The sequence below is a fragment of the Poecilia latipinna genome, unplaced genomic scaffold (assembly GCF_001443285.1).
Source record: "Poecilia latipinna isolate Pla-1442-1.1 unplaced genomic scaffold, P_latipinna-1.0 Scaffold1373, whole genome shotgun sequence".
NCBI lineage: Eukaryota > Metazoa > Chordata > Actinopteri > Cyprinodontiformes > Poeciliidae > Poecilia > Poecilia latipinna.
Window position 1 is genome coordinate 81,061 of NW_015113989.1, and position 16,162 is coordinate 97,222.

Genomic DNA, 16,162 nt, shown 5'->3' on the forward strand with positions numbered 1-16,162 from the left:
TGTTATAGTTTAGTGTAAATATGTTAATAATGAATGTGTAATTGTAGTGTTTTTTCTTTTGTTTTTGCTATAAAAAGAAATAAAGCTACGCCAAAATTTCCAGCCTGTTCTGTCAGTTTGTATGTCTACAGAACCTTGATTTGCAGAATAAAAAAAATTAAAGAAAGACAAAAGCTGAAAAGTTCCATGCTTGGTCATATTAAATGAAGGATGTGAACAACAGCTTTAAGCTTTTGCAAATGATTTTCATGTAGATTTATGTTTAGGTTATTTTAATACAGTTGTTTTGACACAATTAGATTGTAGCTCCAGTTGTATATTTAAATAGATTGTCATGTCCCATTCTCAACTCTTTTGCAGGGTTACCTCATTTGGCCTGTATTTACCTCAGTTTAACTTCCCTTCACTTCTGACCACCCATACTGAAAAAGAAAATGTTCATGTGCCATGATGCTATCACCATGCTTAACCATGGTGATAGCCCCTGTTGCAGAGAGGAGTGTTTGCTTTTCTCCAAACAAAGCATCTTCATGTAAGCCAGAAAGCTGAGTTTTTGACTAATCTGACCAGCGCACCTTCCTCCACATGCATGCTGTGTCCCCATACAACTGATGTTTCCACCTGTGCCTCTCTGATTAATGATTCATGTTGGCTCAGACCAGGTCAGTATTTATACTATTTTGTCTAAATGTTCCATATTCTCTCCATTTAGTTAGATGATGAATTAAACAGTGCACTGTGAGATGCCTTAAGCCCTGGATACTGCTTTGTAGCAAAATCCTGTTTTGAAATTTATTACAGCTTCATCTGGGACCTTTAAACAAAGAGTATTTATATTTTCTGTCTGATTGAATTGTTTTAAAATGTTAAATCAGATGTTATAATCTGTTAGCATTTGAGTCGCCTTTTCCTGGAATACTTTTTTGCTTTTGAGTAATTTTTTGGATGTCAATTATTTGCTTTTACTTGAGGAAAAATAGGAGTAGTGCTACTCCTACTTGTGAACAAGTTTTGAATATTCTATCCACCTGTGTTGTTGATGTTCTGTAGCAAAAGTACTCACGCCTTAATTTATTAATTAGCAAAACTTCTACAAGCATTTTTTTGTTTCTTTGTTTTTGTTACTTTTAAGGGTGTTAGAGTTAAAAAGGCTGAATATGTATGGATACCACATTTCTCAGGATTTTATTTCCAAAAGTTTCTTTTCACTTCCCATTTAGGCACTGCTTTGTGTTGGTCAGCCACATAAAAATCGCAATGAAATAGAAGTATGTGCTTGTAATGAGACGGTATGTAAAAAAGCTGTGGGGATATTAATAATACTTTTGCAGGGCACTGTATGTGCTAGATGACATTGCTATGTGTTACAAGATATAGTTCCTAAAAGCTGCCACTAGGAGTCGCGCGTCTCACTGCAAATTCCCCATTGAGGTTATGCGCCATATTGCCAGTCTCCTCCATCTCACCAAACACCGAGCATGCACCGGTTATAGAGGAGATATATTTAAATATTTACAGTGAGCTGCGAGCCGAAACGCAACACCATGGAGGCCGTCAAAGCCTTTAACAACGAGGTTTGTGTGGAAGCAGTGGAAAAGAAATCCCGAACAGTTCGCGTATCTGTTGTCTAACTCTGATTTTCAGAAGCTAGTTAGCTAACGTTAGCAACGGGGTAGTAAAGAGGGAGAGGAGGGTTGTATCACAGAAGGCCGCACACTATCATTACCTTCTCAGTTATTCATATGTAATACGCCGTCATGTGTGCAAATGTGAACAGAATATTGTTCTTACGCTACACCCCATTTGGGTGAAAATCTCTTAATATTAATTTTGAGTAGGCAGATGCTAAACGCTACAAACTAGCTGCATGCTAGCGAAACAACGCCAGTTACGTGATAACTTGTGTTAACTATTATTAAAGATGATAAAACACCCTTTCACTAACTTTTCTGTAAATTCGATATTGTATTTTGTTTATCTTTGCATTTATTTACAATACTGTACTAAGTGAATTATATTAAACGTCCAAATGTTTTCAAAATAATACGTTTAGCTACAATATGGCTCATTGCTAAAACAAGCACTGCTATATAGACACAGACGTCCGTTTGCTATAAATTCTCCAGAAGCTACCGGAAATGTATTATTTTTCTTTGCGTTTATTTTGTGATAAGGCTAATTTGTAGATTAATCTGCAGAAGAGTGCTTGGTCACGTTTGCTTAATGGCAAAATATTAAGTTTTCCCCTATTGTGACATTGTGTTGTTCTCTTATGTTTCAGCTGTACACATTGACTGAGTACAAGCCACCCATCTCCAAGGCCAAGATGACTCAGATTACCAAGTCAGGAATCAAGGCCATAAAAGTAAGTATAGTGATGGATGAGACAGGTAACGGATGAATAAAGCAAACTTCACTGAAGCAAATTGTTGTCCACTTATTAAATCTTACCCTTTATGTTTGCAATCAACTTATATAAACCCAAAATTAATTCTGAATTAAAAATGATCTCCAGTTTCAAGATTTAATTCTTGAAATTACATTTATTGTAGGGCATATTTTCTGTTCACCTAGGAATAATAAAGGATTTCTTAAAAGTCCGGCTTCCAAGTATTGAAATAAAAAATAAAATACTATGTGTACTGTTATAGTGCATCAGAATGGACCAGTTTGTGTCTTGGAATTTCTTGGTATTTTTACTCATGTGTAGTATTTAGTTGTCAAATCCTATCAGTAGCTCACTGTAAGAGCTACTTTCTATTTCGACTCATAATCATCATCAATTTCGCAAAGGACTGTTTGGATGCAATGCTTAGTAGAACATCATTGTTCCCTGGGATCTATTAAGGTGTAAGGATGTCTATTGATTTCCATACCTGATATAGAGTTTGGTAACTGAGATGCTAATGCTCACATCAATTGGAGAGAACATCTACCTTTAAAACATGTTATTAATGAAAATACAAACAAAAATATTGCAGCTGTATGTTTTACTGATATCATAAAGTCGTACCTCAAATCTGTGCTTATAGCTCCTGAAACTGTACAGAAAAAATAAAATAAAATACAGCTTGCAGGGCTGTTTGGGTAAGTTTCTGCAAGCATTCATAGCTTCAGCTGTAGTTTAGTTTTAGGTCTATGTTGTAGAGAAAAGAGTTTTAAAAGATTTGGCCAATTTAGACTAAACTCACTAAGAAAAACAAAACTTGTATCTCACCTCAGTACTCGTACCTGTTCTATTACATCTTCTAAAATATCCATATTTGTGACTTTTACCCAGATGCCTTTACATTACTGTATAAACTATATACTCAGTCAACACTGTCTAAAAGTACAGTAGGTAAAATAACAAATTTGTTTAAATAAATTACATACTGCTCCTTTAATCAATAGATCGAAAAGTTTCACAATTCTAAACTTGAGTTTTATAGAACATCCATTGGATGTAGAAAAGTTCAGTCTAGCTTTGACCTGCCAGAGTATTTTAGAGTTGGAGTTATAGCCAATCAGTAGTTCTTCAGCTCTTTAGAAGGCAGTAAAATAGCCCTTCATCCAGCAGCCGAATTAGAAGCTGCAAAATTTATATTAGGTTCAGTGTTGTCTTATTTACTTGTTTAACTCCTACTGGGTTTGGAAGCATAACCTCGTTGGTATTCACTTATGAAAAAATTGCTATGCAACTTGCACACATAAAATGTACAAGTTGTGAACATAATGCCGTAATAGTAATTGCTAAAATGTACCCGGCCAGAGACGGCTACTACGCTTTTTTTTTATTTTTAAAGATACTCGTGTGTTCCAGTCGTGCCACCCTGAAAGTATTACACAAGTTCTATTTCATCTGTGAAATCAATTAGCCTGCCTAATTTTTAAAATAAATCTCTTATTGTGGTTAAAATATTATTTTACTTTTCATATGAAGTTTATGCAACAGTTACCATCTTTGTCTCTTGTGTTTTTGTGGGATATTTTAAACTATTGCTTTTTGTCAATAGTTTTCTGTACATTGTCTACAACACTGATGTCATCAATATTATTTTTCTTAGTTTACTTGTTTTTTAAGTGGTTGGCTTAAGATTCTTTTGGGATGAATGTTAACTATGGGATTTTTTGGGGGAAAATATATTTTGTGCCAATAAAATCAAACTTGCACACGCAGGACTGTGAAAAGTAACAGCCGCCCTTACAGATTCTTTCTGTAAGGGTGTTGAATCAAGGCACAAATCAATGTGCCTTGATTTGTAAGTACTCAACACAACTTTGCGAATGCAGGGGTGGAGGGTGGGGGGTTGTGTGTGGTTTGGTACTTTCTTAAATTGTATTCCTTAAGTTATGTCAAAGGTAAATCTAAGCAAATGTAGTGATAGTCCAATTTTTATTTTTTTCTGGTTTTTATTCTAATTTTAATTTTTTTTTTTTTTTTTTTAAAAGAAAAGCAAGCTTCCAAAGGGAAAAAAAAAATATTCTTTACGGATATGAAGAATTGTATTATTAGATCGTTTCATAAAATGTATAACATGGATTTTCATTGGAGCCTGTTTCAGTAAAAATCACATCCTTTCAGAATTTGAAGCAACAGATTATAAAAAATTATAATATTATCCTGGCTGCAGAATGTGAATCTCATACTAATATCTGTGTTTGCATGTGAAAATGAGTGTTTAGTGTGAACCATTTTTCAAATCCTTTTGCCAACTTGATGTACTCCATATGACATGTCGAGGGAGAAAAGGGATGTTGATGTCACACATTACGATTCTAAAGAGGCAACAGACTAATGAATAGAACATTAATACAGGCAGTTTCAATTAACTAACTCCATTGGTGTCATGTTTGGGCTGTCCTTGTGCTCATTTGTATTGAGGAGAAAAAAACTTCTGGCTCAGCCAGTAACTTAATACATGCAACAACAGCTAAGCACGGCAAAACTCAGTCTGTCAGCAGCATTTTAAAGGCAGGACTGAACTAACCGGGATGCAGGAGAGTCTGATCGTACTGAAAAGTTCAGAACATCCTGACTTTTTGTAGCAGAGTTCAAAGTAAATATTTAACTTGCTGAAGTAAGATCAGATACCTTTTCCAACTTGTTAATTTAAGTCATCATGAAGCTCAATAAGTTGTTACCTGTCTATATTTATTACTTGGAACATTAAACTCTCGTCTTGAGCTGAAACTGGGAAATCTTTTGGATAGCAGATCTGCGGTTTCAATCTTTTTAAAATTCCTTTTTGAATCATCATTTGTCTTTAATTCCTATAAAGTTTTCTTTTGGTAGTGTGCCTCTGTGGCTGGTTTCCTGGATGCTGGTCCAATCTGTAGGCTATTGCAGAAGAAAACCAATCAGGAGTTTCTGACTCGTGGGCTTATTTAAACTTAATATTAGCATTAACTGCTGAACATATTAGAATTTTTTTTTTGTTTAGTTAAGTGCAATATTTTTTTCATTAATAAAATCTTGGAGATGCGCCAGTCTTTTCCTAGTTCATACCAATTTCTATACGGATCATACGACTCCAACCTCTGGCCAATAGATTGATGCATCTCTATAAAAACGTTAACAAATGGTTCTTGTGGTTTGCTGTTCTTCATTTATGCATTTACAAACTAATTATTATTTCAGGACACCAGCCATCAACTGATCCTTACTTTCTTTGCCATCTATAATAGCACTTTTGCCTCTAGCAGATCTGTTGTTTTTGGTGTTCCTTTGCTCTGTGTTGCCTGTGAATAACTCCTGTTTCCCCTTCCCTCAGCAGCTCTCCCAGCTCCCCCAAAGCACTGAAAGTGAAGCAGGAGGATGGGGTGGAGAGAGTTACAAAGAGATAAGAGAGTCCCTAACCAGCTTAGGTAGGAGTATGGGTTGTTATACAAGGAGGATGATAGAAGTCTAAAATCACTTGATCTTAATTTGCTCCCACACACCAGGGGAGGCAGAGTTGGTGCTGCCGTGCGTCGGTGGATGTTGAGCTAATAATTGGTTGAAGCTGAATACAATGTCTTGGATGCTGTCTTCAGTAACTGTATGAAGACAGCAGTTGTTTTGGTGTGATTAATTCACTTGTGCGTTTTTGTTGTAAGGTCATATTGATTGTGCTTGGAGCAATCATTTGCTTGTGTTAAGGCCGCTTTAGAATGTCAAATTCCTGACTTTTAGGTTAATGCACATGCAGGTTGTATAGTTTAGTAAACATTAAACACAGTTACCGGGCAGGTACTGCATTTATTCACTGGACATGATCAAGCGTTGTATTGAGAATATTATTAAAGTTTCTGTGTTGTAGTAAATATTAGGAATGCATTTTATTGTATACATTGGTGAATGATTATCATATGGAGTGAGAGTCATTCTCTTTCTCTGCCATGAATCTGATGGAGGGTCGTTGTTTTCGGTGTGTAATGAAATATCACATAATAGAAGAAACAGAAAGAAAGAGGCTTTTTGTCTTTTGTACTCTGGAGCTGCTGTTGAAGTTGATCTCAGCTTATTATCATTTGGATTTTTGTCTCATTTGTTGATTGCATTAAATAATCGATCAAGTGGTATAAGGAGATTACCATCTACTGTCTTTTTATTTTTAATTACGGTGTGTTCTGTTACATGTGATGATTATGGCTTCCAGCTAATGAAAACTAATCGCAGAAAATTACAGCATTACATAGGAGTGTTAAAAAAGGAAATTTTACCCCTGAAATTCCCGTTATGGAACATATTAAAAAGTTTGAGGGAGATGTTCACAGAATATGTATTGTGGCTGGAGTAAAGATCCGTCACACATAGATGTTGAGATGCATACCTCTGTCGCAGTCCTTATCTTAAAGCACTGCAGGACCAGAAGCTAAGTAGAAACAGGACTGGGCTGTTTACATATAAAAATAAAAATAAAGTTTGCATTTCATTTGGAAATCAAGGGACCAAAGCCTGGAGGATCAGAGGAAAGAGACTAAATATAAGTTACTTTTACTACAGTATGATAGTTCCACAACCATGTCATATACTGGTGTTGGTCCTCCTTGTTTTTATCAAGTCCATAGTCAATGCAGTGACCTACTAGGACCTTCCAAATGATCACTGACCATGTTTATAAAGATGCTGATTTCAATTTTAAGCAGGATTTGTCACTCACTGCCACTGGCAAAGGTAGCAATGCCTAGTTTAATCACAGTTTCTGAGCTTGTGATTAGTTAGCTGCCTGGCCTGAACTAAACCTCCTTGAAAGTCTATGAAAAGGAAGAAAACAGAGCAGATGCAGACAGGATAAAGGCCCCGATCAAAGCAACCTGGTCTCCCTCAACACCTCAGCACAGACTCAGGCTAATCGTCTCCATACCACACTGCATTGTTGACGCTTTTCATTCAAAATAAGGACCAACCAAATATGGATTATCTATGTTGTACAGCACAAGGCATACTGTTTAGTTTCAGACATTGCACCTTATTTAAAGTGTACATTTTCTGAGAAAACAACATTTTGGTTTTTATATCAGTTGTAAGCCACTTTCATCAAAATGTACAGAAATCACTTCTTGACTTTTATATCTCTTTGAGTAATGACTATATAGTTCAACTTTGACTTTTTAAGTTGAATTATTGAAATAAATTAACTTTTTGTTGTTTTTTTATTCTCTGTGCTGTGAAATTATATTTCACGTTTTCTCGTGTTTTCATTTATTGCTGTTTTTATTTTTCAAGTAGCTCGCCACAGAAACAGATGTTGCAGTTATACATAACATGAAAGCCATGCTCTTCAAAAGACACTGGATATGAGAGATGGATCATTTTGCTAAAGCTGCACAATATCAGGAAAACATCCAGTTGTAATGCAATCGCCGAATAATGACATAGTGATATCCATTACACTCAACTCAAAAATCAAAATTTAGTGTTGATTTGACGGTTATTTTCCACATAGCTGTACTTTTGTTAAAAGGGAAATTCAATTTTTAAATTGAATTTCTCTCGACAGAGAGACACGGAGCAGTCAGTATCTCCCGTACAGTAGATGACAACTTCAGCTTTGGTAAAAACAAACAACTTCAGATAATAAAAAGACCAGGGTGTATATCTGTCAGCTTAAAACTATATTATTACGCTTTGCTGTTTGAATGGCGTTAAAAAGCAAAGTATATTATATATTTGCTTACATAAAATATTTGGATCAATATAGATTATGTGTAATGAAAAGCATGTGCTGAAATACAGGATGTAGTTTGATTAATGTCATTTTGCTCTGAGTATAATATGTCAGGGACCTGCTTGTTTTGGCCTCTGTCTGAGTTAACTTCAGCTGTTATTCCTATTTTCCAAACTGAGCTTATTAAAGGGTTAGTCGGCTGCTGGGGTGATACTAACTGCTCACAACCTCTCAACAGTCCTTCTTTAAGAGAATTGCCTTATAAAATATTCTGAAGTTGCCCCTGAATGGTGCGGATCTTCAGAACATAAACAACTGCAGCGTTCACTCAGTTTTCTTTATCGAAAGCTGCCAGATCTTCTGCTCAGACAGTAAACATATTCAGCAACTTCCATTGCCGTTACCTCAAATGCATTTTGTTGATTTTATGTTGCTTTTTTTTTTTTTACCTGGCAATAGTTCAGAAATTACCCAATATATCTTGAATATTTTTTATATGGATTGAAGCTCATAAATGTGGTTTGTCAACTAAGCTTAAAATGCTGTAAAAGACAAGCTGGTTTGACAGGCCAGACCTCCTCCTCTGTATTTCTTGTGAAATTCTCATGAACAGCATCAGCGAAACAAGTTAAAAATTCATCACATTCTCCACATCTCCCATATGAAAGCACAAAAATAGGATAAGTGGCAACGTTCATAGTTATTCCCTTTATGTACAGTTTACTTGTGAATACGCCAGTCTCAAAGTAACTTAGTGCAGACATCAGGTGATGTCTTCTGTCATCTCTTGTCCTTCATTTAATGACTCAGTGTTTTAATACACTCAGTTGTTTAGGCTCCTGCACAGCAAAAGGAACCCGTTTCTTTTTTTTATGATACTCATTTGTGCTAAATGTCTTTAAACAGGACATTTGATGTTAGAGCTACAATATATTGGGAGTAAACAGCCATTGTGAAATCAATGTGTGCAATATTCATTTTGCAAAGGACTGTTTGGACTGCAAACAATGTTGGCTAATATATTAAATTTGTTATGAACTTGCATTTTACATGCTAATGTAATGATTAGCTAATTGGACAGAGTCTAGCAGCAGCAGATGTTCATACTGGACACAAATAACATTGCCCAAAATGCTACAGGTCACTGAGTTTAGGAAGCACAGATGAGAAAGAGCTGAAAGAAAATATACATGGTAAAGGATATTGCTATTGCTCTACTTAAAATTTACTTACAATACAAAATAGCAAGGCATTTTATTTTCACGAACTGAAAATAAAACCCCTTCCCAACAAGGGTTGGTTCAAGAACGGACAACCAAGTCTTGAACCAGCCATTGTTTGTAAAACACACACTTCAATAGCCATTTTGCTTGAACATATGGTTATTCTGTATTTATACCATCTGTAGGAAATCAGGTGTGCTGGTTCATTAATCTGCAAAAACATTTAATATTTAGCACCAGGGTACTGTTGCATAGTTTTGCAACATGTAATTGATATGTACGAGTGTCTTATAGTGACATTTCCAGTCTCAGTACTCAAATGCATTGATGATACCTAGGAATTTGAATGTTTAGAAAATCACAAGCAATAAGATTTTGTATTATTCAGTCAGAAGATAAAGCGCTAAGATGAATACTGGTACAGGTCACTAGTATTACAGGGCACATGGTAAAAATTCCATAGCTTAGCAGTTACTGAAAAATAATGAAATTGATAAAAGTCTGAATAAAGAAACTATATTTTCCAGGTTACAAAGTGATCAGGTGTGTTTTTAGAATTTCAATCACTTAATGGGAATTACAGTATATTGTCTTAATTAGAGTGTGATTGACTTTATTATTACATACCACAGAACATAAAAATGTGAGAGGTGTCACAAAATTAAACACCTGTACTTAGCATTTAGCACTCTAAAGAAAAGCTGTTGCCTATTGTGAGCCGAAATAAGTCTTTACACTGTCATAGAAACTGCTTATTTTTAGAATTGTTTTTAATTTTCTTCTAAGTGTGTCATGACCTAAAAAGAAAGATGAAACCTTATTACTACTCTATAAAAGAGGCTTGATATTTGATAATATTTTTTTCTATCAACATGGAAAAAAATATTAATGGCAGACTTTTTTTTTCTCCCCAAACTGCTCTAAATTAATTTCTAAAAGTATCTCTGGAAAAAGTTGAACTGTTTTTAACATCTTAGGGATCTTTTCTACAAATTCTTTTTTTTTTCTTTTCAATATTAAAACCAGCAGCTTGATATATCTAAGACGAAATGTTACACAGCTCATAAGGAGGAAATTGAAGTATGACTCTACTATATTAACCAAAATAAAATTGTTGAAACTGAAGATCAAGTTTTTCTGCCCAATACTGATTTCTAGGTATTGTTGGTCTGCCCTGTTGATTACTGTTTTTGCTTACTGCAGATTCTTTGATAAAAAAATAATTATAATTCATTATGTTGGTTCTTTGTTTAATTCATAAATGGTAGGAATGATTAGTTTTGATTCATTAGGAAATTAATTTTGTTTATTTTACTTGCTGGTTACTGATCAGAGCCGTTCGAGGGAACATTTTCTCTGATCTGATTTCTGACTGTCTCTCTGGTGTGTTTATAACGTGCCCACGTATCAGTACAGACAGGAAAGGGAGACAATTGATAGGGGAGACTATCACCACAGTGTAACTGGGACTGGTGCACCTTTGCACACACTGTTGAGTCTAAGCATTGATATAAAATGTGACAGAATGTATGTGATTAGGAGGAGCAATGATGCAGAAAGCAGTCAGGCAGCATTTTATTAGTTTGATCTAGTTAGTAAGAGTTGGCTTTTGAAGATGGATCAGTCCTTATGTGGTCTTTACTGTGAGAGAACAGCCATGCAGCTGTGCAAAGTTATGCAACAACATGAGTGGATTAAAATGTTACAGCAGGCATTGATATGAAAATATACGAGTATCTGCTAAATAGAAAATGTTATGATGTGTTAATAGCTGTCTATCATTTTTGCGGATCTTGTGTATTCGATTATATTTGGAGAGGGTCGGACAACTTCTGTTTTTGTTCCTACAGATATTGAAATAACTCATATCTTCCTCTCAGACCAACTTGTATCTAGCCATAGTTTGATGAGTGAAGCTAATAAGTTTCTCTGTTCTTGAATTTCTTTAGACTGGTGCATATGTTGCTTCTTTGCATCTTTTAGACGTGGTTCTATTTAGGTGATTTCTTTATTCTATTGGTCAGTAATCGGGTCCGGGCACAGCTAGTGAAATTGAACTAAGCTTAATCTTAGGCAGCTCATGGTTTAAGAATAGCAAACAATGGACTAATGAACTTATAAATAATAGTTATTTTGAGTCTTTGCTGATTTGTTGTACGTATTACTATGAAAAGCCTGAGCTAGTTTTTAGGTTGTGCTTTTTGCTCTGGTATTTACTGGAGTCCTATAGGACAATATGCCAAACAGATATTTTCTATTCCAAATTATGTTGCATGAATATAACTTTTGTACCTTAAAACTCAGCACTAACTTTAGGGCCTCTAAAGGCTCCTGAAGTCTTTTATTTAATTATCTGAATTGAATATCTTAAAAAGTAGTTTTAAAAGTTTAGCTTTCCTCTATAGGTCTTACAGGTCTTACATAACGTTTCCTTTTGTTTTAAATTTGAATGTTCATTTATGTTTGCATTCCTCTATTGCATTTTATTATACTGGCTGCATTCTGTCCTTTTATGTGTTGTATTGCTAACTAGAGTAATATGTTGGTCATTGGTCAAGGTTGGTTGTGACCAAACTATAATGCGCATATTTATGAGCAACAAAAAAGAAAAAGAAAAAAAAAGAAAGATCACAAATCATAGGACGCATTAGCACAGGTAATGCACTTCATACTTGCACTACAGCAGTTGCAGGGCAGATCTCTTTTTCTCCAAGTTATTCTGTTGCATGAGCTCAGCCCAAACCTGGAGTCCAACTTAAGTCAAGAACTAAAAAGAGTTGCACCAAAGATGGATTTTTTTTTTAAACAGACACAAATATTCCTTATTGCCCATTTAACAACTGGATTAATTAACAATATTGCTGAGAATCATTGTTCAGTTCTGTTGTCCTAGTGATTCTTGTGATGCTGAGAGTTTATTGAACTCCAGAACAGTGACAGAAACTATGATTCTCTTTTAAACATGCTCAGATTAAGTGTTTCAGCATGGATATTGTTGCCAGGAACATAGACATAGACTAGTTTTCTCTACTAAAAATAATTAAAGCATCAAACAGACAGAGCTCACCTTACTGATCCACTCATTGATTTAGTTAGGTGGTAAATTTCCATAAACTTCTGGTCTAAAAAAAAAGGGCTATCCTTCTTTTTTTTCCCCTGTATTGTCTCCTGTAATTTAACTTTTGAATATTAGCTGCCATGTGTTTGGATTTTTACTATGCATCCTTTTCTTTGCGTTTGTGAAAGATTAAATACTATAATAAAAAATATCAGATGAAGTAAAAAAGAAATTCTGCAGAAATCTATACTCATCTTTTAGACTCCTCTTTAAAGTATTTCTACTGAATTCCAATGATGTCTCGAGAAAAGTTATTTCTATGTTCTCTACAATTAATATCTCAGAGGGCATAAAATTATCTTACATTATGCACTATCAGCTCTTTCATCACTGGAAACTGCATTTATGGAAGTATGCAATAAATGCAGAGAATTTACACCATACATTGCAATTGTTTTAAATAGATCTTTGTTGTTTCTTAAATTTAACCCACTTCCAACTCGCAGAAAACCTGCCAGTGATTAGTTTTTCTGGACCTCTGATCCAACCAATAAAATTTAGTTTTGAATCAGTCCCTTTACCCACTCTAGTCCAGTCTGTCTAACGGCTCCCGACTGGTAAATTGTTGTTAAAAACATCAATGAAATTAAAAATTACAGTTTGCCAAGCATTACAGCAGCTTACTCCCACAGCCAGCATGAAGGTTTTGATAAAAGCCTGCTGAATGACTTTTAAAAGATTATTTTTAAGCTCTGAATTGTTATCCAATTCATAAATCAAGAAATATTATGAAATAGCTTTTTTTTTTTGTACCAACAACCAATTCAAATGAAATGAAAACTAATGAAAAACCAGATTCTCTGGTTTTTCTGAATATTTAATTTAAAGCCTTTAAGAATATTAGAAAAAACAAATATATTAAAACCTGCAACCATCCCTTTTATATGCTTACACAGTAAGGTTTTGTTTTAGTATCCCTATTAAAGTGATCATTTTGGAATGTTTCCTTCTGATGTGGTAGAAATTTCTTTATATCATGTGATGGAAAATAATAACAGACTTTCATTAAAAATATCAGCTGTTTTGTGAGTGTTAATTTGAAGCGGGAATTGGCACCTTTTGCACCATTTTTTATGAATATGAAATGTTTGAAATAAATGTCTTTAGTTTGTCTAACAAATTGTAATATTAAACTTGCCAAGTTATTGTTCAAAATGGGTTTTTGTTTTGAGGACAAGGGGATGCAAACTTTTTACTGATCACATTAACTTAATTTGAAGTCGCCATGCAGCCTGACTGCTTTCTGTACCCATGCTGTCTACAGCCTGTGATTGGGACCAGTTAAACTAAAGACCTTTGTTTATGTTTGTGCTTTAGGATCAAGTCTTCTAATTCATCAGATATTTATTACATTCATACAAACATAAAACAATTTTAGTTTAGTTTGTCTCTGCAGATCGTCACGTAGTTCCAGATACCGCTCACTGTGGTGAAGCATTTTGGTGCTGCATCAAATGATGGGGAGCTGCAGGTGATTTGTAGATTTGTTTTTTTAGTTTTAGATTTTATTCATTAACAGAGCAACAAACTCCATGAAGTCAGACAGTAAACCGGCCTGTCTGATGGAACGTGACCCTGGATTTTCCTTTTGGCCTGATGTGTGTTAAGGCAACACACATCAAGTCAGAAGTAAAAATATTTACTTCTGACTTTTTCTTCATGGAAAAATGTACTTTTAAGGAAGCTTGGCTTGAAGAAATATTTTTTATTAAAATTCTAAGAAAGAAAAAAAACCTTGTTGCAGGTTGTTATAGAGGACATATTAAAGTGTCAAATAATGCTTTGAAGTTAGGTAACCTATGTGGAAAAGCAGTGGAGTCACAGGCCTGAGCTGAAAAACAAGTTAAAGTTGTGCCTGACGTCTCACTTATAAAGTAAAGAAAATAATTCATTTATTGAATAATTCTTTGCAATTTATAGAGATCTTCAATTTAAATCATAATCATCCTAGATAGGTGTTGGTCCTAAATTTTCTGAAATGTGGCAAAACCCTGTAGATTGATTTTTTAGTATTTGGCCACTTTCTAATATTACTTGGCTGCTCCATTTTGTTGAGTGTTGAAAATCAAAGTTCAATTTGGTGACAAAACTCTTGTGATTATTTATGAAATGCTGATCCAGACAGGAAGATGATGTGTTAACAATAAGGCAGAAATGTGAGCCGATTTATTAGGATTGATCCATGACAGGCTTTCAAATTTTATATTTACATGCTCACAACAGTTCTGTTTTATGGCTAGTAAAGAAAGGAATGGCATTAAAGTAGTTTTAATAAAAATGAATAATTATGTTTCTTAGTAACAAAATAGTTAGGTGTTTTTTTTTTTTTTTTTTTGATGACAAAATATAAAGTAAAATAGAATGATGTCCGATTTTAATGATTGTAAGATTTTGCTTTTGTCGTCGGTAGAAGTCACTTTTCACTCAAGTGCCAGACTCGCATATTTGTTTTGGTTGTATTTAACCAGAATGCACTGCGTTGCAGTCCGCTTGCTCCTGTTGGAGCGATCTCTAGTCTGCTTGACATTCACACATGCATTCGAACCACACCAGAGTTCAAATGTGCATTCACACCTCCCCAAACAAACTGGACTTTTTAGACAAACAAATTAGAGTTTGATTAAAGCAAACTAAACTGAGCTTGTGTGAATGCGCATGTAGTCTAATTAAGGGTGAAGAACTGCAATCCTTTTGAATCTGCTCCTCAACCTGTTTTTAAAACCATCACAAATCGATAGTTATGCAGGCATTTGATCATTTTCTTTAACAAAAATGAAAAATAGTGAGATATGCCATTAAAATAAGCATCGAATGCCAGTTTTTCATTGATATTTGACACCCTGGGAAGAATATTTAATTCTATTTTTGTGTGTTTAATGTAGAAGGTAAGGGTGTAACCCTTATACAAAGCCTTACTTTTACCAATTGGTTTAGTAATTTTATTATTCAACTCCTTCTCTGAACAGAAGGAGTCCACAGAAAACTAAAAAAGATTTAGTCATTTTACCAGTTGTCATTTTAAAATCATTTAACATGAAAATTTAGGTAAAATTGTTTTACATTTTGGAAACTGAGTTTACTGAACATTTTAATCATCCAATTTACTTCAGTTCTTCAGTTTCACTATGGCTCCATCTACTGACTGATACCAGGATTTACAATTGGAAGCTCTGACAGCTGGCATTAATCACCAGTACTAACTTGATACCCGGAATAAAAGTTTTGGATATACACCTCAGTGACGTTACTAAGTCTAAAATGGAGAAATTGAAAGTGGTAGATATCACTGGCACCTATAATGTGATACACCATTCATGGTAACTCCATATTACTGTAACAGTTACTGTAATGGCTAAACAAAGCTTCTAAGCTTCCTGTTAGTGATTGTGTTTCTGTAGGAATTGAGATTTGGAAGAAACCTGCTTTAACTGACTGTACATCCAGATGTATTACTTACATATTCAACGTGTAAATACACGGATGTGTTCTGATGTGAACTCATCAGATTTAAGTGACTTACATTTAATCATTTTTCAATCTTTGTGTTAGTTGCTGCAGTGAACATGACAGTCTTTAAAACTAAAAATAAACAATTCATGGTTGATGTGAAAATCTGTACAGACCTGTGGATAAAAGATTCTTGACCCTCTTTTAAATACAACCCCTGGCAAAAAGTATGGAATCACCAG

The 16,162-nt window shown here is 34.6% G+C and overlaps 1 protein-coding gene across 1 annotated transcript in view; it reads left to right on the forward strand.

Moving 5' to 3' along the window:
• Positions 1-1,419: 1,419 nt before the first annotated feature.
• scaf8 (SR-related CTD-associated factor 8) overlaps positions 1,420-16,162 on the forward strand; it is a 34,781-nt gene continuing 20,038 nt past the window's right edge. The window contains exons 1-2 of the mRNA XM_015056300.1: positions 1,420-1,574; positions 2,282-2,365. Of these exons, the coding sequence (XP_014911786.1) occupies positions 1,545-1,574; positions 2,282-2,365 (114 nt within the window). The 5' untranslated portion in view covers positions 1,420-1,544. The remainder of the gene's footprint in view (positions 1,575-2,281; positions 2,366-16,162) is intronic.